At 31.2% G+C, this 26,148-nt stretch overlaps 1 protein-coding gene across 8 annotated transcripts in view; it reads left to right on the top strand.

Moving 5' to 3' along the window:
• Positions 1 to 26,148, top strand: part of LOC134712047 (papilin-like) — a 127,917-nt gene that overhangs the window by 90,260 nt on the left and 11,509 nt on the right. For 7 of the 8 annotated variants that reach the window (XM_063573177.1, XM_063573178.1, XM_063573174.1 and 4 more), the window contains 22 exons: positions 2,943 to 3,110; positions 3,821 to 3,985; positions 4,439 to 4,744; positions 5,509 to 5,655; positions 6,878 to 6,918; positions 8,444 to 8,630; positions 9,320 to 9,487; positions 9,923 to 10,029; positions 11,681 to 11,879; positions 12,739 to 12,891; positions 13,962 to 14,068; positions 14,456 to 14,501; positions 14,936 to 15,094; positions 16,142 to 16,309; positions 17,613 to 17,813; positions 18,264 to 18,446; positions 19,709 to 19,882; positions 20,724 to 20,918; positions 21,541 to 21,756; positions 22,168 to 22,335; positions 23,356 to 23,520; positions 25,497 to 25,799. In XM_063573177.1, the coding sequence (XP_063429247.1) occupies positions 2,943 to 3,110; positions 3,821 to 3,985; positions 4,439 to 4,744; positions 5,509 to 5,655; positions 6,878 to 6,918; positions 8,444 to 8,630; positions 9,320 to 9,487; positions 9,923 to 10,029; positions 11,681 to 11,879; positions 12,739 to 12,891; positions 13,962 to 14,068; positions 14,456 to 14,501; positions 14,936 to 15,094; positions 16,142 to 16,309; positions 17,613 to 17,813; positions 18,264 to 18,446; positions 19,709 to 19,882; positions 20,724 to 20,918; positions 21,541 to 21,756; positions 22,168 to 22,335; positions 23,356 to 23,520; positions 25,497 to 25,799 (3,726 nt within the window). Of the gene's footprint in view, positions 1 to 2,942; positions 3,111 to 3,820; positions 3,986 to 4,438; positions 4,745 to 5,508; positions 5,656 to 6,877; positions 6,920 to 8,443; positions 8,631 to 9,319; positions 9,488 to 9,922; positions 10,030 to 11,680; positions 11,880 to 12,738; positions 12,892 to 13,961; positions 14,069 to 14,455; positions 14,502 to 14,935; positions 15,095 to 16,141; positions 16,310 to 17,612; positions 17,814 to 18,263; positions 18,447 to 19,708; positions 19,883 to 20,723; positions 20,919 to 21,540; positions 21,757 to 22,167; positions 22,336 to 23,355; positions 23,521 to 25,496; positions 25,800 to 26,148 lie in introns of all 8 variants that reach the window. The other variant, XM_063573175.1, reaches the window with a different exon arrangement.

Below are 26,148 nucleotides of genomic sequence, written 5' to 3'. Positions count from 1 at the left end.
AAAAAGAAAATTTCTTCAAACATTTTTTTGAGAGGATTAATATTCAACAGCATAGTGAATTGCTCTAAGAGAAAACAAAAATTTTAAGTTCATTTGAATACATTCATTCTGTGTCAGAAACCTATGCTGTGTCAACTATTTAATCACAATCCAAATTTAGAGTGGAATCCAGCTTGAATGTTGTGTCCATACTTGCCCCAACCGTTCAGGGTTCAACCTCTGCGGTCGTATAAAGCTACGGCCTGCGGAGCATCTGGTTCAAATCTGTGTCCATTAAAGATTGCATCCAGTCTTATTATACTCACACAACGAGTTGCAAAGGGTATAATGTTTTTGACCCATCTGTCTGTTTGTCTGTCTGTCAGTTTGTCCGTCAGTCCGTCAGTCCTTTTCCTGTCATAGCAGCTCCTCTGAAACCTTGCAACAGAATATCATGCAACCTTTTTAGATAATAAGGCAGGAAATTATGATTAAAGTGTTTTTTCTTAGAGATATTTTATATGTCCAGGGACAATGTGGAGGTGTGCTCACTAAGGTTCTTTAATTGCATATTTAACATTTTGACAAGATACAGAAAAATCTATAATGATATTTGAAGCCCTTCTTGTATCTGACATGAACATACTACTACTTGGACTGCCAAAGCAGTTATGGTTTATTGTCGAGCCTTTGACTTTAGTCGAAAAAGCGAGACTAAGCGATCCTACATTCCGTCGTCGGCGGCGGCGGCGTCAACAAATATTCACTCTGTGGTTAAAGTTTTTGAAATTTTAATAACTTTCTTAAACTATACTGGATTTCTACCAAACTTTGACACAAGCTTGATTATGATCATAAGATAGTATCCAGAAGTAAATTTTGTAAAAATAAAATTCTATTTTTTCCATATTTTACTATAAATGGACTTAGTTTTTTCTGCAGGGAAACAAAACATTCACTCTGTGGTTAAAGTTTTTAGAATTTTAATAACTTTCTTAAACTATCGTGGGTTTGTACCAAACTTGGACAGAAGCTTGTTTGTGGTCATAAGATAGTATCCAGAAGTAAATTTTGTAAAAATGAAATTCCATTTTTTCCATATTTTACTATAAATGGACTTAGTTTTTTCTGCGGGGAAACAAAACATTCACTCTGTGGTTAAAGTTTTTAGAATTTTAATAACTTTCTTAAACTATCCTGGGTTTGTACCAAACTTGGACAGAAGCTTGTTTGTGATCATTAGATAGTATCCAGAAGTAAATTTTTTAAATAAATAAATCCATTTTTTCCATATTTTACTTTTAAATTGACTTAGTTTTTCTGGGGGGAACCATTACATTCACTCTGTGGTTAAAGTTTTTAAAATCTTAATAACTTTCTTAAACTGTCCTGGGTTTGTACCAAACTTGGACAGAAGCTTATTTATGATCATAAGATTGTATCCAGAAGTAAATTTTGTAAAAAGATTACTCCGTTTTTTCTGTAATTTACTTTTAAATGGACTTAGATTTTCTTACAATCATAAAATAGTAACAAGAGGAATATTTTTGATTTTTTTCCTCATTGTTGTTGAGTTTGCGATTTACAGCAAAAATAGGCGAGACACTGGGTTCCGCGGAACCCTTACAAATTTTATTTGAAAAAAACTTAACACATCAAAATATTTCGATTATAAATGTTTCCTTCATTTTGTAGGGCAGAAAATGTTATTGCATTCTGTCTTGGCCAAACATGATCATTATCAGTTCTAAACAGGAACATATATTTATTTCCAAAATCCTCCTGTCTCCAGTGCATTTGCCCTCACCCACCCAGAAAAGCAAATGATCTTCTTTTACAGTAATATGTATAAAACAGATGATATACCACACTGTGATTGGCATTCTGAGACATGGATGCCATATGAGCAATGCATTCTCCTAGGAACCTTTAGTTTTTAGAAGAATTTCATATTTGAAAGTCAAGACTATTATGTAACACATTGTGGAAATGCAATTACAATATAATAAAGTTATAGCACCTGTGATTTAATTAAGTTTATGTCTCTTAAGTTCCACACATGTGAGGACAAAAATTTCATTATTATTCAAAATGTCATTAATTACAAAAAAAACAATGAATTTGGCTTTTATCATGTAACATGAACTAATTTATTGTTTAACTCCTTAAAGTTTTACTTGAACAGTGCAGTTCAACAGGGGCAGATACTGGGTATAATATCCAGGTGGTTCAAACACTAACTTTAAAATTAGTATTTACTGCTGATCTACAAAGTAAGAGCAAAAAATGGTCAGAATAATGAGTCTGAGTCGGGTAATATGTTTGCCAGCACATTAAAAATCTGTGTCATACTAGTGCACAGAATACTATATGTATATCTTATCAATATGATCATATGCAGATCTAGGAATTTGAAACCTATAGGGGGGTACCAAAGCAACTTTAGAAGTGGGACTTGTAAAAAGTATATGCATTAACCATATGTAGCTCCTTTAGGGAGCCTTTCCACCCTAATCCACTTCTGATCATCTTCAATTTGCAACCTGACTTATAAAAACAATCAATAATTTATATTTTATTGAATTGAAGCACAAAGTATGTACTATAAAATGATAAAATTGAGAATGTAAATGGGAATGTATCAAAGAGACAACAACGTGACCAAAGAGCAGAAAACAGCCAAAGGCCTCCAATGTGTCTTCAACACAATGAGAAAATCCTTCACCTGGAGGCATGCTTCAGCTGACCCCTAAACAAAAACGTTATACATATATCTGTTCCCAGTACCCTTGTTGTTTGGAGCCAATAGTTACATCACAGATTAGTTTGGTGCTCATATATATCATTTATAAATAGTAAAAAAATAATATTATCAGAATGAAACTGCTTTTATTTTAGAGCTCTTATCTTATAGCTGTTTTGAAAAAAATATATTGTATAATTAAAGTTTAATTTATTTTCAGATATCTGTCGTTTACATAGTGAATTGGGTAAATGTAGAGGATATATAGTGAAATATTACCACAACTCTACCACTGGTCAATGTACAAGGTTTTGGTATGGAGGTTGTGAGGGTAATGCTAATAGATTTGATACCAAAGAGGATTGTGAAGCCAGATGTACCATCACAGGTAGTTGTCAAATTATTGGAATATCAAAATAGGAAACAAGATTTTTTTTAGCATTTACCCATAATTATTTTTTTAACAGTACTATAGATAAAAATGCTTACTTGGCATTAAATCTGATTTATTTTGTTATTCATATTTTTTATTTATGTCAAAGAATTTATGGCTTGCCTACCATTTTATATTAGTTACTTTAATGATGTATTAAAGAAAGACAGATTAGATTGATTATAATACATCCGCCTCTAATTTAGGAATAGAATATACTGATTAACCTCTTTTCCTCTGTCTGTAACACAATCGTGTCACAATTTTCTCAGCAAATTTAAGTCATGGATTCTATATATAGGGCACCAAGATTTATCTTATTATGCCAAACAGTATGAAACACTTTCAGTTATTAAATGTTATTCTTCCTGTCTGACAAAAACTTGTTTCTTTAAAATACGCTCATTTAATATACTTTCATCACATTTAGTCAACAACTTTTGAGAGGAAGTGTAATTAGTAATCAATAGCTCCTATAACATCTTTCAAATTTATGCATTTTCCCAGACATTACATATGTCAGAATGTTTAAGTTATTACATCATAGTAAGAATCAATTGTTCATTGAGGTAATTTTACCGTTTGAGCTCAGGTCAACTGGTGTAACTCATTCATTAAAACAAATTTTGATTGGTCAATTGTAATCAATATTTTTATAATTGTAGTGACCACAATTGCACCTCTGCCCACAACTAAACCAGGACAATGTCCTAAACTTTCTATAAGTAACATAGGATCGTGTGTTCAGGCCTGTCGTAGAGATGTAGACTGTGATGGCAACCAAAAATGTTGTTCAAACGGATGTGGCACAACCTGCCAAGATCCTGAAGGTAATTAGAAGAACTTTTTTTTGTTCACAATATTCTCTCTTGTCCCAAAGGCCAGGTACGTATGATAAGGTCACCTTTTTTTGCCACATCAAAACAGAAATTAAAAAGTAATTTAAAACTTTCAAGTGACATGCTTCAGATATCTTTCAGATATCACATGTTTTGTTAAGAAGGTTTAGGAAGTTGCTTATGGGTTTCAAACATCACGCAATTAATGCAAATCTGCAAATACTTCCCAAAATAGACATCTGAAAATGTTGTTAAATATATTTAGAAAAATAGATATTTTGTTACAAGGTGTCTTATAAATCTCTGTAAAGGTGGGTAATACATCTTCTTATGTTCTCTCTGTGATAGTAGAAAAAGCATATCTTTTTTATTTTCTTTTTTTTTTAAGTCACCCATTCTTGTAAAAGCTTAAAATTTCAAATTATGTATTATTTCTTATTTTAGACAGTTATTTATTGACACCTCCAGTAAACATCCGGGCTGACATTGTCAGAGATAATACAGCTTTTGTAACATGGAGAGATATAGATGCCGCTGATGCCACTGAGCGTAGATTATATTCTGTTAGATATAGGCAACTTGTGGCTGGTTCAGAAAATCAATATACCACTGTCAATACTACAGCTCAACAAGTGTATATCACAGGGTTATCAACAGGACAACAATATGAATTTAGTGTCAAGGTCATCCAGGGTACAAAGTTCAGCTTATGGAGTATGTCAGCTTACAACACTACAAGAGCTGTCAGTAGTAAGTACCATTATAATAGAATAAGAATTTTGATACATTGCAGGTAAGATTAATAAAAGACAGTCTCTCATTATGCAATAATTTAATTTTGGATGTAATGCGTCTTCTGATTGGCTGACGTTATTTTGTTATGAGCCCATAGGCATAATTAAGTTATGTGACCGTGATGTCATCAACTTTTTTCATGGTTTTCTATGGTTTAAAATGGAATTTAGAATTAAATTATAAGAAATAACTAATATTTTTTCTGTCTATTCGATATATCAAAAAAAATGTGGTGCACACTGTTAAATAACCCGCTACGCACGTTATTCTGTGTGCACCATATTTTTTATGTTATTTCTTCATAGCCAGAAAAAATATTACAGTCAGTCCTTAAATAACAAAATTATGAAAGATTTTTAACTGATATATAAACCTTCAGTAAGTTTTTAAACTTAACATAAAAAAATATACTAAAGCAGTTCAAATTACTATTATTTTTTTTTCTCTATTTAACTTTTTCTCTATTTAGCTTAAAACTATGAAAGATAAACTCTAAACTGCAAAAACTATGAACAAAAAAAGATCGACAAGCAAATCAAGAGACAGACATTGTGAATTGACTACTTACAAGGGTTCTTCACAGTATAAGACCTAGAAGAGGGTCACTCTGACAGCAATGATTTAACATAGATTGCGAATGCTTCCTACTTGAAATAACAAATGTCAGTCAGTTATCCATGACAGGCTCCTACATATCTCTTTGTATCTTATGCTTTTAGGAGGATACAAAGCTGGAGAATGTCCACCATTGACTGCAGGAGCTGGAGGAATATGTGTTGAAGGATGTGCATCAGATTATGATTGTACCGGGACACAGAAATGTTGTTCCAACGGTTGTGGTCATACCTGTCGGGAGCCTAATATAGGTAATACTGTGTAACCATGCATGTCCTTAATCCGCTATAAATATTCTGTGGGAACACCATTCCGTTTTTATTACACATCACGAGTCAACCAAAGCACAAGGATATAAACAATTGGGTTTTGTACAGCGTTTGTTAATGAACATGGTCCATACTATATAGAATGCTAACAAAAAGTAAAATCACAAAAATACTAAACTCCAAGGAAGATTCAAAATGGAAAGTCCTTAATCAAATGACAAAATTAAAAGCTCTAACACATCAAACAAGTGGATAACAAATGTCAATGTCAAAAGTATTTAAAAGAGAAACCAATGACTTTATTTGCCTATAAAGAAAACCAACCAGCAAATTTGTTAGGAATCTAATTGTCTAGGATTGACCATGCTACACATGCAAATAGGAAAATGGATACATGTCTTTAAGATTTGTGCAATGATACTGATATAAAATAGCAATATATGAACAAGATGTTATAAAACTGATTTCATAACATCTTGTTTATATATTACTATCTTATATTAGTATTGTTGCAAATTCTTAAGACTTTTATGTATATATAATGGTTACCTTTACTAAGCAAATATCTATTTTTTCAAATCACCCTCATGTCGTCCTGGTCCAATTATACCTATGCATTTTGGAATTCAAATCAAAGGTTACCTCTCTTATCAGGTCAGTTAATTCTGTCCCTGAAGGTGACTTAAAAAATTGACTGAGCTCAGATTTAGTCAGTATTAAAAAAGATTCACGATGGGCAATATGAAAACACCTTGATATTCATATTCTGTTATAGGGGCACTAAGAAAGGTTGCCTGTCTGTCCAAAACTAATACTGTGGATTCATTATTATTCGTTTGATAACTCTTTTCACCGATTTCAGGGGTACAGTTGAACCAGGAAATTATATGTTTAACGAATGACAAATGTTCTTAAGGCTTTATGCAGACTTCAGAAAAAACAAGTAATTGATTATCCACAAACATGTAACTTTTCCTTCCTCCATGAAAATTGGTTCCTACAAAAATAAATGAATCCACAGTATGTCAGAAAAATGAGTTTTGACTAATTCACATTCATCAAAGACAAATGTACCGATATTTGAATTGTTAAAAGAAGCTATGTTCATGAACTTTTGCCTGCTGATAAATGGCAAATAGCAAAGGAATAACAATACATTACTTTTAATTACAAAAATAGTTGACAATAGTATTTTTGGTTTCAGTTGAAGTAGCCCCAGAAACTACTGATCCTCCACAGACATCAGGTAGGTATTATTATGAATGATTCCTCTCTTGTTTATCATCTAGGTTTGGCAACATCAGAATGGTAAAAGATGTGAGATTTATGTTAATGAGATGACATATATATAACACAAAAATTTAATAAAGAATCTAGAGGTTGAATATTTTCTAAGTCATCATCAGTTTTTAAGTTTCTTACAAGTAGAAATTGAGAAGACATGTTATGATTGCCAAAGAGACAGCTATCCACTAGAGTCAAAATGGCATAGCTATAAGCAAATATAGGTTATCCTGCAGCCTTCAACAATGAGCCAAATATTCACTGTATAGAAAGCCATAAAAAGCACTGACAAGAAAATATATGAACCCGTGCAAGGGTTGTTACTGTAAATTCAGAAATTATTGTGTTCATTTATTATTTCGATTTTGTCATTTTAGACTTAAATTCAATATTAATTTTTACGATTTTTTGACTAATCCTGTTTAATTCATATAGAATATTTCAAAATGCAAGTTTAAAATATTGCGTTTACAACTCTGTCACATTTTTCGTAATAATGAAAACCTCACAATAATTTTTGACTTGACAGTGATCCCAGTCAAGGTCGTTAAAAACTTCCATCATCATATATGAACCAATTCAAATATTTAAGGAATGATTATAATATTTTTTCTGTCTATGAAGAAATAACATAATAAATTTGGTGCACACTGAATAACGCACGTGCGTTGCAGGTTATTTAACAGTGTGCACCACATTTTTTATGTTATGTTGAATAGACAGAAAAAAAATTACAGTTATTTCTTATAATTTAATTCTAAATTCCATTTTAAACCGTAAAAAAACATAAAAAAACCGTTGATGACGTCACGGTCACATGACTAAATTATGTCTATAGGCTGATAACAGAATTTCGTCAGCCAATCAGAAGACGTGTTACATCCAAAATTATACAAAACCAATAAAAAGATACTGAAGGTATGAAAAATGTAAGCCTCATTTGCTAAAATAAGATCTTATATGTCAAAAATAATTTTCAAACATCAAAATCTTGCAAAATTTACATTTGTGAAAAATCTATGTTAATTTGAAATGATAATTTATGCTTGTGTTCAACTACAATTTAAAGTATTCTGATGAAATACTACTACCATAATGATTGCATAAACCACTGCCACACACACTTTCAGTTCCAGAAATACTGTATCATGTAAAAGCAATTTATTTCTTATTTGGGACTTTACTTCAAATATTTAGATATCAAATATTTAAAAAAAAAAAAGAAAAAGACAAACAAACAAATAGTAGTACACAAGACACAACATGGACAACTAAAAACAAAACGGCTTCATAAATAAATAAGCTTTATTTAGAGTCAGCATAAATGTCTGTGTCATTTTGGTCTCTTGTGGACAGTTGTCTCATTGGCAATCATACCACATCTTCCTTTTTATATAAAGTAAACACACAAGGACATAACATAAGCTCTAATGCTTTTAACATATCAAATGATATACATCTGTAATAACACTTGTTTTTATAATTTTCAGCTCAGTTCTGTAGCTTGGATGCAGAAAGAGGTTCCTGTACAGATTACAAAATAAAATGGTCATATTCTGGAAGCGATGGAAAGTGTAAAAGATTCTGGTATGGGGGTTGTGACGGAAATCGTAATAATTTTGAGACTGAGGAGGAGTGTGATGCAGCATGTCGTAGGAGTGTTACAGTTCAAGGTATGTAGTGTGTATTTGTTTTAGGATGATTGATAAAATTCAGTACACAATACACACCATTTAACTATGCTTGGTTCAGATTGTTACTAATTAGAACACTAAGTATAAAAAAATATATTTGTAAATCATAAAGATATAGGCATTTTTTGTTGTGTTGGTTGCCTTGGAATCTCAGATATGTAAACCTAATATCCCAGTTTATTCATAAAATTAAATCTTGTTCAATAACTTTTAAAAAAAACCAGAAGAATAACAATATTCAAAACTGGAAGAACTTATTTAAATCAGATGAAATAATTCCTTCTCAGTTCTGATTGAACTTTGATTTGAAATAAATGAGATGTTGAATACGCTACCAAACATTTATTAAACAGTGATCTTATAATTTAAAAAAATCAAAATACCTTTAGTTGTCAACACTAGGTTATTAACAACAGTTTCTTCAAAATATGTTGACCTCTTAATCATCTTTAGAAAACAAGGGAACAAATAAAACACACACTATACCAATTCCCTGATAAATAAAAAAAAACCTGAGAAATTTTAAAGGCATCCACTGACAGAGACTCCAGACTTGGGACTATACCTATTTATTTACCTGTTTTGATGATTAGCAAAAGGAAAAGATAATAATATAATGGTAACTCAGTGAACTCACATTTACATTTGTTTCTTTTTTTAAATTGCAGATATTTGCCAGCTAGCTCAGGCTCATGGACCATGTAAAGCAGCACATAGAAGATGGCACTTTGACCAGACAACCAAAGATTGCACAGAATTTCTTTATGGTGGTTGTCGTGGTAATGAGAATAGATTCAGGACACGTGCAGAATGTCTTATTAGATGTGGTAGTGATGGTTAGTTTTTTCTTTCATAATTTGTCTATTATTGATAAGATGAGCAACTGGCGTATCATGCGCTAAAGCGCAGCCCTTTATTGGAGAGAGCTGTCCAACCTTCCAGTAATTTTCAATTTCAAACCTAAAATATCTTTATTCCTACATATATTTATATAATGCTGCTTTTGTACAAGTAAGTATAGCAGCAAACCAAAAATGTTATACTTAAAATAATAAAAATGAACCAAATAATAAAATAACAATTTTTTACTGTCTGTATTTTTGGAACATATGATATGTTGTCTGTTATGGTAGACATTTTATATTTTGTTCACCTATTGATGGTTGACTCATCTTGTTCATCTTTGAAGACATCTATGAATGTCCACAATGGTTCATCGCTATTTTATTGTGTCTACATTTGTATGAAAAAAAATTAAAATCTCATTTCAGAAACAAAACTGAAAGTACACGCTCTCCATGCTATGGATAAAACTTATAATAAAATAACTTTGAAATGGGATCCTCCAATGATGAAAGACGATATCAGACAATATAGGGTAAGTTTACACTGAGAGTGTGATCAGACAATATAGGGTAAGTTTACACTCAGAGTGTGATCAGACAATATAGCATAAGTTTACACTGAGAGTGTGATCAGACATTATAGAGTAAGTTTACACTGAGAGTGTGATCAGACAATATAGGGTAAGTTTACACTGAGAGTGTGATCAGACATTATAGAGTAAGTTCACACTGAGAGTGTGATCAGACAATAAAGGGTAAGTTTTCACCGAGAGTGTGATCAGACAATATAGGGTAAGTTTACACTGAAAATATGATAAGAAAATAAAGAGTTAGTTTACACTATGAGTATCATCAGACAATATAGAGTAAGTTTACACTGAGAGTGTGATAAGAAAATAAAGAGTTAGTTTACACTATGAGTTTGATCAGACAATATAGGGTAAGTTTACACTGAAAATGTGATAAGACAATAAAGAGTTAGTTTACACTATGAGTTTGATCAGACAATATAGGGTAAGTTTACACTGAAAATGTGATAAGACAATAAAGAGTTAGTTTACACTATGAGTATCATCAGACAATATAGGGTAAGCTTACACTGAGAGTGTGATCAGACAATATAGGGTAGGTTCACACTGAGAGTGTGATCAGACAATATAGGGTAGGTTCACACTGAGAGTGTGATCAGAATATAGGGTAAGTTCACACTGAGTATAATTAGAGAATGTAGGGTAAGTTTACACTGAGAATAATTAGACAATATAAGGTAAGTTTACACTGAGAATAATTAGACAATATAGGGTAAGTTTACACTGAGTATAATTAGACAATATTGAGTAAGTTTGAGTATGCATGCAACACAGTGTAAGATAGCACGAGATTTTATGGGAATTTTACCATTTGTTAACAGCTCGAGGGTTTTAAATTTCTAATTTCTCATTTATCTATCTATAATTAAAAAAAAAAAAAAAAATTCTAATAACTCATTTCGCCAGATGGGCTTAATATTCTTCAAGGGAAAAAAAGTCTACGTAGATGTAGAGTTTATATATGGGGTATAATTAAAGAAATACTTTAAATTCTTTCTGGTTGCCTTTAACTCTCTTTTAAGACATTGAGCTTATATTTGAAATGTAATTGTATGATATAAAGAGGTTTCTGATCATGACTTAGTCATTTTCTAGGTGACATGATATATTTAGTACAATTATGTCTTCTAAACCTGAGTTTTATCTCAAATAAGATGTTTTACGTCCTTATTTCTGTACTGATAGATGAATGGTCTCTAAATAAGAAGTATAAGGCTAGGCATTGAAAAATGCAGTTCAAGTAACCTTAAAATCCAGTTACAGTACTTTTTGGCTGAAGTTTTAGGACATTATGTACATTTTTTCGTAGCCTGTTCACAGTAGACAAAAGGGAGATAACTAAAACTACTAGTGTTGTGCTAAGGTAACTAAAATCAGGGTTGGATAGAGACTTTGCAGTTAACTGAATATTAAAATGTGATTGTGAAAGTGGGAGAAGATGTCCTAAAGTCCCATATTTTTGTATTTTAAACACTTAATTGTATTCAAGTCATAAAATTAATTGTAAAAAAAGTTGACATGATAATACTAGCAATACAAATATTGATATGAAATACATTTACAAAAATTTGATTCCAAATGTTTGAATTTGTAGCTGTCGTATATGGGAGAGCGTTCCTATAGAGACCAAGTTCAGCGGGACAGTGTGAGTGTGATAGATATCCCTGGCAGTGTCTCCTCCTACAGTATCAATGGATTAAAACCTTCAACACAATACAGATTTAACTTGACAGCTATCCTAGGAGATGGTAGAAGGGGACCAACAGAACAAGTTGTAGCTGATACTATGTTAGGTTTGTCTTTCATAAATATTTTTTTTATAGATTTATTATTAATATCGGCTCTATGCATATACTGATACATCTTAACTCAATGCATATACATCAGGTGTGACCATAAATTGTATGCTGTAAATTCAGAAATTAATGCATGCGATTTTGTCATTTTAGACTTAAATGCGATTTTGATTTTTACGATTTTGAGAAAAATCCTTTTAAATTCATATAAAATATTTCAAAATGCGAGTTTAAATTATTGCGTTTACAACTCAGTCGCATTTTTCGCAATGATAAAAACCTCGCATTAATTTCTGAATTTACAGTATTACACTTACCTTTAAACCTCTGAAAAGACCAAAAGGACAATGGTGTAAATCAATGCTGCTCACCATTAAGCCTTAAACAATGAGCAAACCTAAAACCATATAGTAAGCTATAAAAGGATAACCAAATGTGAAATTATTTAAAAGAGACAACTTTGTCCTGATTAAAACTTCTATGAAATTAAATGAAAGTTAACTATGGCAGACTGCAGTGGACTATAACCTATGTACTACAGGCTCTTGGTTTGGAATAAGCATATACAAAATGTGTACATGATTGGACAAGAAGTTGATCTTTTTCCCTTGTATGGTGCCTTTGAGCTTCATTAGTATTATACATTTATCTTCTTGACTGTTCATCTTCAATAATTATCATAGTGTTTATATTGTATAGGCAATTAAAGGTATCAAATAGAAATGGTTTCTGAAGAATGGAGTGATCAACTAATTACTGAATACATGTATACTATGCTTAATAGAACATTACCTCGTTTTTAGGAAATATTAAAGTATGAATTATGATGTGCTTATTAAGATCTGTATACTTGTAGCTCCTGAGTACAAGGGTGGTGAATGTCCTCGTGTAGAATTGACGTCTAACATCAATCCAGATTGTGCTAGGCTATGTCAGGCAGATTACGACTGTTCTGGAGATTTAAAGTGTTGTCGTGATGTCTGTGGAATGTCTTGTCAAACACCCAGACGTAAGTTTTGATTTCATTTTAAAAGTTTAACAAGCATATATACTGAAAACATATTTTATTAAAGAAACTGTAAAATATATAGCTACAAGGGTAAAGACATAAATACAAAATATACAAAAGATTTAATAATTGTGATTAGGACACAAGAGCAGAGTTCTTATGTTAATCTGTCTCCCTAAATTTAAAAATAAAATTACAAGCTATGAATATGTGCTAAATAGCAAACGAATAAATGTATAACAAAATACAGTCAATGATTACAATAACAAAAAAGGAAAATTCATAGAAAAAACATATAGCAAAGGAAGAGTGTAAAAAGAACAAGCATATACTATACATTGAGTTGTTTTCTGATGCCAAGTAAATTTGTCATAAAATGTCTAACCAGAAAAAATAGACATGTTAAAAGAAACCTGATTTTCAGTTTTACTTTACTGTAAAAATGTCATTCTTAGAAATTATGTAGAAGAAAACCTTATGCTTTTCAAGATCACCAAAAGATGGTCATTGAATAGGTTATAATGAAAAAAAGGGATAGAAATATCACTTGCAAAGCAAATTTTAATACACTATATACAATATATGCCTTATATATGATGTACTGTATTATGACGCTAGATTAAAACTGACGAGGAAAAGTAACACCTGGCCACCGAAAGCTTTATTTTTGTGAAACCAAGGTGGTCGTGTGGTCTAGCGCACCAGATACAGTGCAGGCGATTTGGTGTCATGATATCTCAGTAGCATGGGTTCGAATCCCGGAGAGGGAAAAACAAAAAATTTGCAAAAGCAAATTTACAGATCTAACATTGTTGGGTTGATGTTTAGACGATTTCTATATGTATATACTTATATATATTAAGTACTTTTTGTATCTTTGGAATTACTTTGCCTTAAACTTTAAGAATATTACCGTAGATATAAATTACTGTTCAAACAATTTTGTTCTCAAAATACTGATTTACTTATCTATGGTTATTATTGATATTGTATGACAGAAGAAATTAAATAAATAAACATATATTATTGAAGAAACTCAAAGTTTGCTGAGTTTTTATTTGTGTTTACAGCTGTAGAAACTGTGAAGTTATGTTTCGAGTCTATGTGGGGTTGTTGTTTGGATGGTGTGTCAATAGCACAAGGACCAAATTATAAAGGATGTCCCGACGCTTGTCAGGTATAATAACCTTCATCAAATATTTAAAGTGCTAGTTTTGTTTTAAAATTTGATAACTTATTATGAAATAAATGTAGCAAAAAGAATCATGAATGCACATGTATATGAGTGATAACAATATACCATATTCAGAATTAATTCATGATAATGTGGTATAAATTTGAGATGACTTTTGAGTAGACTTTAAACATTATGAAAAAAGTCTTCATTAATTATAAAAAGAGAAAATTGTAGAAAATGTTCATTTTTTTTTAGTTTTACCTGAAACAAGTACTTATATTTAATTAGATGTCTTTTTTCCAGTTATTAAAAACTACCTTTTAATTGAATTTATAATTGTACATCCAAGTGTAATTTGAAAAGTGAATTGCAAGATCTCTATTACAGGGTACAGAATATGGATGTTGTGATGATGGTTTCACTCAAGCTACAGGTAAATATATTAACACCTGTTATTAGTGAAAACTAAATTAAATGTTCATCTCAATCCAATCTTTGGTAGAAATTGACAATTGTTATGGTTTAACAGCTGATGAGAGATGAGTTTTTTTGTGCTTTCTGTATAACAACTAATTTTTTGCAGCTTTCAAGAGTTTAAAATAAAATGAATAAGAATCAGTGCGAAAATTTAATTAAGACTTTGATCTAACTACATCAAGTGAATTTGAAAATCATGAAATTAATTCATGGCATAGAAAAACTAAATGTCAACAAAAAGTTTGTTTACAGGATTTAAGTTTAGGTCAACCTATGGATTAATGTCTAACTAAATAAAATTTTTGATAGAAATTGAAAAAAAACTGTTTATTTTATTGACTACTTATCTATTGTCCACTTTGACATCGGTACATATATTTCTATAAACAGGACCAAACAAGGATGGTTGTGAAGAAGGGTCAGGTGATGAGGATAACTTCTGTGAACAGTCTGTCTATCAATGTTGTGCTGACGGCATTACACCTGCACAGGGACCTAACAAGGAAGGCTGTCAAGAGTATGTTATTGTAACAAAGAAACCAGACCTTGGTAAGTAGACCAAATGATTTTTATGGCCCACTTACAATAGAAGAGGGGCATTATGTTTTTCTGGTCTGTGCGTCCATCTGTTTGTCCATCCATCTGTCCCACTTCAGGTTAAAGTTTTTGGTCAAGGTAGTTTTTGATGAAGTTGAAGTCCAATCAACTAGAAACTTAGTTCACATGTTTCCCATGATATGATCTTTCTTATTTTAATGCCAAATTAAAGTTTTGACCCCAATTTCACGGTCTACTGAACAAAGAAAAAGATGGTGAGAAGCTTAGGTTAAAGTTTTGGTTAAAGTTTTTGGTCAAGGTAGTTTTTGATGAAGTTGAAGTCCAATCAACCTAAGACTTAGTACACATGTTCCCTTTGATATGATCTTTCTAATTTTAATGCCAGATTAAAGTATTGACCCCAATTTCACCGACCACTGAACAAAGAAAATGATAGTGCAGGTGGGGCATCCATGTACTATGGACACATTCTTGTTTTTTGTTGGGTTCCTTGCTGTCTTATTGATCCTTATTGATAAATACCTAACACATTTATTCATATCTGTATTATATCGTCATATAAAAGAATGAAATTGAAAGAAACTGTATAAAGTCCTGAAATTTATATGTTAAATCTTGACCAATCAAAACATTAGCATTTCATGATGATTTTAAAATAGGTTACACTGGCCATTAGTTTGGTAGGTTGACTGTAGCTTGAACAAGGTGCCTGTTTTGTTTTGATTTCTTTACCTTAAATTTCTGGACTTGTTATTATTCATCACTTGTTTGTATATTTTATATGAATAACTTTAGGAGCAATTTTTTATATTTATCAATATTATAAACAATCTGCTATTGTAAAAGAAAAACAATATTTTCCACAGTTTATATAATTGCTTTATGCTGTTTTAGTTATTCATGCTATGTTACTTAGTTTTTTATGTTTATAAATGCACATATCCTAGACCATGATATGCAACATAGACATTTTTGAAAATAAAATGTTCATATGTATAAACCATTTAAATGTATCATTTCTATAAAATTTCATTGAAGGCCCGGTTTGTCAACAACCTGAAAAGAGAGGAAGCTGTTCTGATTACACTGTGAAGTATTTCTTTAATACAACTTCAAGCAAATGTGAGAGATTCTGGTATGGTGGCTGCCAAGGAAATCAAAATAATTTTGACAGCGATGAAGAATGCCAAGCAGAATGTGTTAAAAGTATGTGGTTTAAAGGGAGACAGATTTTTATAAGAGCACTGCTCTTGTTTCATAATCCCATTTATAGAATCATTTGCATAATTATTATTTATGTCTTTGCCCTTGTAGTAATATATAAAGATTTCTTTAATAAAATATGTTTACAATTAAAGTATGTGGTCAAGTCTTGTTGTATCGATGGTACTTGCTCTATTCATACATGTCTGCTTTAATTTGATTTAAACTATTGTTTTATTTCACTGCTTGAGGTTTTCACTACAGTTTTAAATGTAGGCTTTATTAATCAATCAATATTAATGAATCAGAGTTCATTTGTTAATGAATCCGTTTTAAAGTATTTTGCATTACTGCACACACAGTTCATATGGTACCTTTTAAAGCAAATTATATTAGGGATGGCAACAAGTACTCCAGTACTCGGGTACTTGCTCGAAAGGCCAAGTACTCAAGAACTGTTTTAGGTAATATAAAAAATACCAACTCCTCATGAACAGATGATACAAATGTAGTCTTCTTTGTTGGACTTTCTTTGCAAATATTTTTTATTTTATTGGAATTTTGTTCATTCATATAATTGTATTATATGTCTCTGGGTTCATGAACACGTAAACAAACAATAATTGATATTATGTTAGGTTATTTGTAGAAACGGCGGTCGGTAATTCATTGTTTATTTGACACAAAAAAACATAAGAGCAAGCTATGTTTCTAATAAATTTGTCTTTAATATGTTTATGAAAGGTAATAACAAAAACACTGCATTCCACCTAAAATCTAAACTTTTCAATAGACGTTTAATATTCATCCGAGTACTCGCAAGTACTCTAGTATCATGACCGAGTATCCCAGTATTAAATTTCAGATCTTTTGACATCCCTAAATTATATTAATAAAATCAGAAGCTAAAACTTTATTATGCCCTTGTTCCTTCCATACATTTGTCCATCTATTTAAGGTTGATATTTTGTTAAGGGTAGATTAGGATGAATTTGAAGTCACAGCGACTTAAAACTTAGTACATATCTTCATTATGATGTCTTAATTGTATGCCAAATAAAGGTTTGAGCCCATTTTTAGGGTTCAATGATTTGATATGTGGAAATCAGTACATTTTCATGTTTTATGATGAAGCAGTTTATCATGAATTGTGGTCAGATCAACTTGAAACTCGAAACACAAGTGTTTTATGATTTGAAATTTTAAAATTATATACCAGATAAGTCTTTTTTTTTTATTTCACATTTGCTGAAGAAAGAAAATTAGTTGAAGACCATATATATTTACGAAAAAATGAATTTTGCAGAGGTTGTAGTAGAGACATTACCAGTATGTCAGCAGCCAAAGCAGACAGGCAGATGTCGTGGATACTTCAAGAATTATTTTTACAACAAAGATACCCGACAATGTGAACAGTTCATATATGGTGGTTGTGATGGTAACGACAATAACTTTGAAACACAAGTGGAATGTGAAGGACGATGTGTGACAGGTGGAACAATTACAAGTAAGTTTTCTTATGGTATGAATTGATTGTAGGTTTTTAACCACCAATTTAAGACCCATGGCAACTTCCAATCCTAGTCATTTAGATCAATGTCAAATGCACCAGCTATTTGCAGGGTCGACATCACAGAAGATCATAGAGGAAATTCTTTTACGCCAGAAATAAGCCCTTTTGTGCCACCTGTTTTAAAATTACACTGTAACCTGTGTTATCCGACACATTGGGGACCAGAAAAAAATTTCAAATGAGCAGGGTGTTGGAATACTTAGGGTTTTTCTGCAAGGATTATGGATATTTTTGAATGATAAAAAAGTGTCAGTTAAAGCAGGATGCTGGAATACTCAGGTGTCGAATTAGGCAGGTTACACTGTACATAGTATCATTTGATTCAAATGGTATGTTATTGATTTAAAGAAATTTTTAATTAGTACTTTTCTTCTTTATCTTCAGATGACAGATGTAAGCTACCATATGATGTAGGACCATGTAAGGGTAACATTCCAAGGTGGTATCATGATGTTAGACGAGGAGAATGTCTGGAATTTGGATGGGGAGGCTGTGAAGGAAATCTAAATAACTTCATTGATAAAGAGGCGTGTGTGGATGGGTGCCTCAGCGTTGTTATCCCTAGTAGTAAGTCATGCACCAGAGGGTTATGTTTTGACATTAGAATCAACATGCTGATTTAGCTATACTAGCACAACATACTTATTTTCATCTTTAAGTTGATTTTTCAATTAATTTTCAACAACTAAATTCTGATTTTTTTTTCCATGTGATGAAATGTAAAATTTGGACCTGTTTCATATTTTTGTCGTTGTTTGTCATTTTTAAAAAAATTGTTCTGAAAGAAGTGTTCATTGTATATACATGCATATACATGCATGTATATATGTATTGAAAACATAAATCTTTATATTTTTTATTTATCAATATACTGTAGATTCTTTAATCCTGATGAAAGGATATTACATGAACTCAGTAATATTTATTATATTTGATGAAGAAAGATTAGTGAGATATTATTTGAAATAAGTATACTTCAGATTTGACAGGTGTTTGTACTTAGGATGTAATTTTAAATTAAAAATTATTTCCTTTGATAATTGATCAAATCAAGTTCATTATCAGCCTATCATCTATATCTGGTAGATCTTAAAATTGAAAATTAATATAAAACTAATGTTAAAGAGAGGTAAAAAGTACAAACTAGGTAAAAATCATTAGTTGAAAACAAACTGACAATGCCATGGCAAAAACAGACAAATGACCAAAAGACAAACACGTGCAGTATCCAATTAGTCAGTTAATTAACCTAGATATCATTTATTTTGATAGATATTTTAAGGGTATATTTTGAAAGCTTGGCCTCAATCAGATCAGTAGTAGAATAAAGTTGCTTTTAATATTAAAAAAAATATATTTTTCAAAAACAGCAAACAGATTCTCTAGCTTGCTCACACTATTCACGTTAGAAATGTGATATGCAGTTTGAACTGTCATAATATTATTCATTCAAACTAAACTTAAGTTTGTATTAATTGATAACAAAAGATTACAAATTTCACTTGGTTTAACATGTAGGTACTTACATTGACACTTTTGATCATATTGATATACAATGTACTGTAAATTCAGAAATTATTGCAATGTTTTTAATATTGCAAAAAATGCAACAGGGTTTTCATTGCAATGATTAAAACTCGCATTTTGAATCATTTTTATATGACTCAAATAGGATTTTTCTGAATATAAATAAAAAAACAATTGCATTTTAGTCTGAACTTACAAAATCGCATCAATAAATAAATAAATCAATAATTTCTGAATTAACTGTACCTAGTCTCCACACATTGTATTCTATCCATTGTAATAATCTTGATGACTGATTTTAGCAACAGATGTTTGTGCACTGCCAAGAGAAACTGGTCGTTGCCGAGCCTCAATACCTCGCTGGTTTTATGATCATACTGCTGGTCAATGTAGCCAGTTTACATATGGAGGATGCGAAGGAAATCAAAATAACTACGAAACTCAACAAGAATGTGAATCCATGTGTAGCAGGCAACGTAAGTCATTAAATAATTATTTGTTTATACCTATTTCCCTTAGGCCAAGGCCAATGATAACTCTGATTTGTGAGGGGGGATAGGAGGGGTCCTGATCCCAAAATCCAGTGTTTAAAGATACGAAATCCCGAGGTCCCGAATCTAAATTTAAATCCCGACATCTTGAAATTCGAAAAAAGAATTCTGACGGGCAATCCCGAAATCCTGAGCTTAAAAACACAAGATCCAGGAGTCCCCATAAAGGTCCTATCTCCCCTCATTTATGTTCCAGTAAAAAATAGCATTTTGTCAATTAATTTTAGTTTTGACTAGTATTCAGCATCACTGTAGTTCAGCTTGGTAAGCTTCAAATCATATGTTTATTATGCCCCCTGTTCTTTATGTCTGTCTGTTCATCCTTCTGTCCAACTGTTGTATATACTGCTCCTGAAAGTATGTCTGTCTGTTCATCTTTCTGTCCAACTGTTGTATATACTGCTCCTGAAAGGATCATTCTCAGAATTTTAATCTCATGTTGTACTTTTACACTTACAGTGGCAGATTCAAAACTTTTTCTAATGGGGCCCTTTCCAATCAAGCTTCATATATATATTCCCTATATAATCAACCAAATTTTCCCCACTAAAGGGGGGCCAGGCCCACTAGCCCTCCTCCTGGATCCACCTATGACTTATTTCATTTTTTTTATCCAATTGTTCTTAGGGTTTACTTGCATCATTAGTCCTAACAATACACTCAGTTTACATTTAGATTTGCTACTTAGCACCTTATAAGAATTTAATGACATTTTCTCAGAATCTAAACCCTTTATTACATTTGTTCACCTTTTATTGTGTTTCAGGAGTATGTCAGCCCTATGAAGAACCTTTGATATCATGTCTAGCTTACATCAAGAGATATAGATATTCTGCTGAGACTAGAGACTGTGAACAGTTTATTTATGGGGGTTGCCAAGGGAACTCAAACAACTTTGAAACATTGGAAGCCTGCAGGGGAAAATGTGTTCCTGGAACAACAGATCCCAAAGTTTATGATAGTAAGATTATATTTAATTAGATATACATGCAGTTTTTTTAGCATGGTTATTTAAATTCCTCGAGTGCATACTTGTAATTGGATAATTAGTGTTTTGTTAAATTTATAAAACTCAAAATGCATAGGAAACATGAAAAAAAAAATTGGTCATGATATTATATTTTACTGCAGATGCATTCATGATGAAATCATTAGGTTATAATGGACATTATTTTTTAACTTTGGCATTGATTTAAAGAAAGGCAGGTTTCACATTATTTAATATTAGAAGCTGCTTCAACTAATTGATTGATTGATTGATTGATTGATGTTTTCCTAACACTATACAATTAACTGTTTTACTCAGATAACATCAATGATCATATGTATTTTATGTAATTTAATAACTTTACTTTCAAATGCTAAATTATATAACATAAAAGAGTCTTTTGATTGAAATAGTCGTTTATAACTTTAGAATTATTTGTGACTTTGAATGTTCAGATATTTGAATAAAAGGGTTATAACTATGGGTACAAAGCTAGAAAAAACAGAAATTAAAGTTGAATTGAAGGGAAAAAATCAAACTTTTGTATTTATCTCATTAAAGTTCTTCATGGAAAATGTTTTATTCAATTGTTTAGATATATGTGCCTTAAAACCTGAGGCAGGTAGATGTACAGGACAAGATATTAAATGGTTTTACAACAGTACAACAGTAAGATGTGAGAGGTTTTACTATGGAGGTTGTGATGGTAACCCTAACAGATTTGATTCTGAGGAGGAGTGTGATAGTTTCTGTAATAATGAAGGATCAGGGGAAGTAACTGTTGTAGATCCTGATGTAACTGTTGATAGTTGTAAGTTTGTCAATATAAATTTGTTTACTTTTCCTAAGAAAGAAAATGATTAAGTTGTTGTGGGTTATGTGTGACAAATTTATTTTAAGAAATATTTCAATTTTTTGTTTATAGTTATATTATATTTGTTATTAGTGTGCAAATATTTGAAAAATTCAATAGGCTCTCTAAGTATCTATAAAAAAAGTAAAAAGATTTCATTGTAAAAAGAATAAGTTTTTATTATAAGAAGGTAGAAAATGAGAAAACTAGCAAACTATGAAGTATTGTAACCACTTTTGAAGAATTTATCATTCATGGAAGAGATTTATAAGAAAAGTGAAACAGATTAAAACACAAGAAATGTGAATGTGTAATCTGATTATTTTTTTGAGTAGGTAAATATACAATTTATAAATATACATATTCCAGCATATTGTCATTTACCAAAAGAGAGTGGAGATTGTGAGAATTCTTTCCCAGCCTGGTATTATGATCATTTAGATGGTGTATGTAAAGAATTTGTTTTTGGAGGATGTGGGGGAAACAAAAATCGTTTTACAAGTAGAGACGTGTGTGAATCATCTTGTAGTAGAGAAGGTAGGGCTAAACTAAGTTTATATTCTTGTTATAGGTCGGCTTTTATTACAAATAACCCAGTTTCAATGTCTGAGGACTCATTGGTGGCCTTCAGCTGTTATCTGCTTCTTAGTCAGGTTGTTGTCGCTTAAACATATTCTCCATTTTCATTCTCAATTTTATAACATATAATTTGGTTTATGTCATTATCATGTGCTAGGGTACAAACAGGGGTGGTTTAGATTTCTTCTGAAAAACATAGATGGGAGGTTAACAGAATAGTAAATTTGTTTTTGAATGAATTAAATTATGGCATAGTTAAAATTTAAATTTAAATCATCAAAAGGTCAGGTTAAGGAAATGAATACTTTCTTTGAAATTTGTCCACTCCATAAATTGAGTGTCCTTAAAAGTTTATTTGTGATATTTGGTAATAATTTAATTTTGGATGTAACAGGTCTTCTGATTGTCTGACGTTATTTTGTTTTCAGCCCATAGACATAATTTAGTCATGTGACCATGGCGTCATCAACGTTTTTTCATGGTTTTCTACGGTTTAAAATGGAATTTAGAATTAAATTATAAGAAATGACTAATATTTTTTCTGTCTATTCGAAATAACATACAAAATGTGGTGCACACTGTTAAATAACCCGCTACGCACGTTGTTCAGTGTGCACCAAATTTTTTATGTTATTTCTTCATAGACAGAAAAAATGTTACAGTCATTCCTTAATGAGAGTTCAGGACTATGATAGTGGATAAAAGATAAGTGGAACTTGAATTAACCGCATTGATGTTTTCCCCTGATTATTTCCCCTTAAAATTACACCTTAAGTTGTAAAACTGACAGTATTTTGGTATTGCAAAGCACTCTACTTTAAAGATAGGTTAAATTTGTTCAAAATAGATTTGATTGCAAACAAAAAAAGACAAATTTGTAAGCTGAGCCCTCAAAACATGGTCTTTTTCTTATAGGTATCCAACTTGCAATTAATTTGTATATCAGTTGAACAATCATGTTTATTGATCTTTTTGTAGCTGTATGTAGACTACCTCCAGTAACAGGTAGATGCAGGGCCAGTTACCCACGGTATTATTACGATCTAAGAACTGGACGGTGTACAGAGTTTATCTACGGTGGTTGTGAAGGGAATGCTAATAGTTTCCAGACCAGAGAGTCATGTGGAAGGAAATGTGGAGATGGTAGGTATTTTGATTAAAGGAATTGGATAACTTTTGACATTTCATAGAGTCATGTTATTTTCATGAAATGATAAATACATTTATAAATACAATCAACTTTTCTCCAAGTAATATTTGCCTTCATTTCCTTTGTTAATGTTCCTAAACCTTTTATCCTTTCAAAAAAATGAAAATTCATGTTATTTTTTCATTTCAAAAATAGACACATTATTTAGTTAAGACTTATTGTCATTATTGGAAAACAAAAAATTATAAGCAAAACCATTAACAATATGGCAGACATTAAAAAATTTTGATGTAATTTTACAGACTTTTCAGATTTAGATGTATTGATTCCTGCTGCTTTTGTAAATCCGTTTACACCTAGAAATGTCACAGCTGTGTTTCACAATGGTGGCATAAATATCACCTGGAAGGCCCCTCTTGATGTCTTCCACCACTTTACCCATTATATTGTACAATTAAAGGCCCATAACTCTGATTGGAAAGAAGTTCCAGAACGTGTATACCCTCCCACCACTTCTTATTTCACACTGGATGTTATTCCGAGCACTGTCTACGAATTAAGGGTCTACACTGTCGATGGAGAAATATTTAGTGACCCAAGTGATGAAGTTGTGGTATCGACAAAAAGTGGTCAGTTTGCATGAAGTGAACAGTCACCGGAAATAGAAAAGCTTAATAACATATTTTATGCAAATTTTTAGATCATCATGAACAGAAATTTTGTTTTTTTTATTGTCCCTAAACCAAAAAATTTGATAACAGTACACCTAATAGATAGTTTATGACCCATCTCCATGTTTTGCGTCTAGGTAGTTATATTAGATTAGTTCATAAGTCATGTTACCTCTCCTTGCTTTAACAGAGTTTTCTTCAGATATTTAAAAAAATTTCTCTTTTATTTTCATTTAGTGTCCTGTCTGAGAGATCACTATTTCAGAGTCAATGCTTGTCATTTTAAGCCTTTGAAGTGTGATAAAAATATTTCTATCTATTGAATTCAACACATCATCTTTTAAGAAGAAATGAAATTCATTAATACATTCATATTATGTTGACCAAAACAATTGCAGTGCATGTCCATAAGTATTTGTCACTTTCCATATTTTGCTATATAATTCATTCATATGATATCACATTTTTTCAAAATATGATTTCAATATTAGCGGTCGTTTTAATTCCATTTCGTCAAAATAATTTAATTAAATGGGGTCTAGTTAACAGTACACACAAAATGCTGATCCATTATAACTTGTCCATGCATTGTAAATTGTTTCTTATGGAGATTTTAGGATTTATAAACATGTTTAGTATGTTATAAATCAAATATGAGAATTTTAGTGTTGACAGCTAATGTCCTTGTAAATCCAACTAGAAACAACTAGAAACATTTTTATGAAATATATATAAAAAAAACAATACTTGCAGCAAACTCTTATGGCCAGGCACTGCGATTACATTTAATATTCAACTTAGACCTGTTTATTTTATCTTTTCCTTATCCTTTCTCTTTCAATTGTATTTTTCTCTCTCATTTTTCTAATCTTCTTAACAACAGATGTGAAATCCCGACAACTAACACACATGCCTTTCCATCACCTTTCCAATGCTTTATTGTAGTTTAGGGTTAAAATCTTCATTATCAACATACATTGTATTTATTCTTTCCTTTCGATCTGTAGATATATTACTTCATAATCGTCTATATATATATTCTCTTATTATGATATAACTTCATTATCATCTATAAATATATACTCTTATGATATAACTTCATTATCATCTATAAATATATATACTCTCATCATAATACTAATTGAAATACATAAAACTATTTCTGAAAAATTAATGTTTAAAGCTCTGAAATTGATATTAATACTTAGGTTTTCAGATCATAAAGAGGATTAGAATTCTGATTTTAGTCATACACACATTTAATGTTATTAATTTTTGTAAATGTATATTTTGTACAGCTTTAACTCCCGATGTTACAATCCAGCCACCTGTTGTAACGGAACAGTGTAAACAGCAAAAGGATTATGGGACTTGCAGTGGTGGACAGGAAGTCATGTACTATTTCGACAATACAATCAACGATTGTCGTCCTTTCTGGTATTCTGGCTGTGGAGGAAATGAGAATAGATTCCAGAATTCTACACGTTGTAGGAGAGTTTGTAGAGATGACTATACAAATGAAGTAATTCCTGTGACACCAGCACCAAGACCAACAACAACAACTCCTGTACCAACCATAGATACTAATGTTGTTATAACAGGTAAATTACCTACGATAGAAACTAATGTTATACAGGTAAATTATCTACGATAGATACTAATGTTATAATAGGTAAATTACCTGCGATAGATACTAATGTTATAACAGGTAAATTACCTACGATAGATACTAATGTTGTTATAACAGGTAAATTACCTACGATAGATACTAATGTTATAACAGGTAAATTACCTACGATAGATACTAATGTTGTTATAACAGGTAAATTACCTACCACAGATACTAATGTTGTTATAACAGGTAAATTACCTACGATAGATACTTATGTTATAACAGGTAAATTACCTACGATAGATACTTATGTTATAACAGGTAAATTACCTACCATA

The sequence above is a fragment of the Mytilus trossulus genome, chromosome 3 (genome assembly GCF_036588685.1).
Source record: "Mytilus trossulus isolate FHL-02 chromosome 3, PNRI_Mtr1.1.1.hap1, whole genome shotgun sequence".
In the NCBI taxonomy this organism is placed as follows: Eukaryota; Metazoa; Mollusca; class Bivalvia; order Mytilida; family Mytilidae; genus Mytilus; species Mytilus trossulus.
The sequence above is the reverse complement of the archived record's forward strand: the minus strand, read 5'-3'. Positions and strand labels throughout refer to the sequence as shown.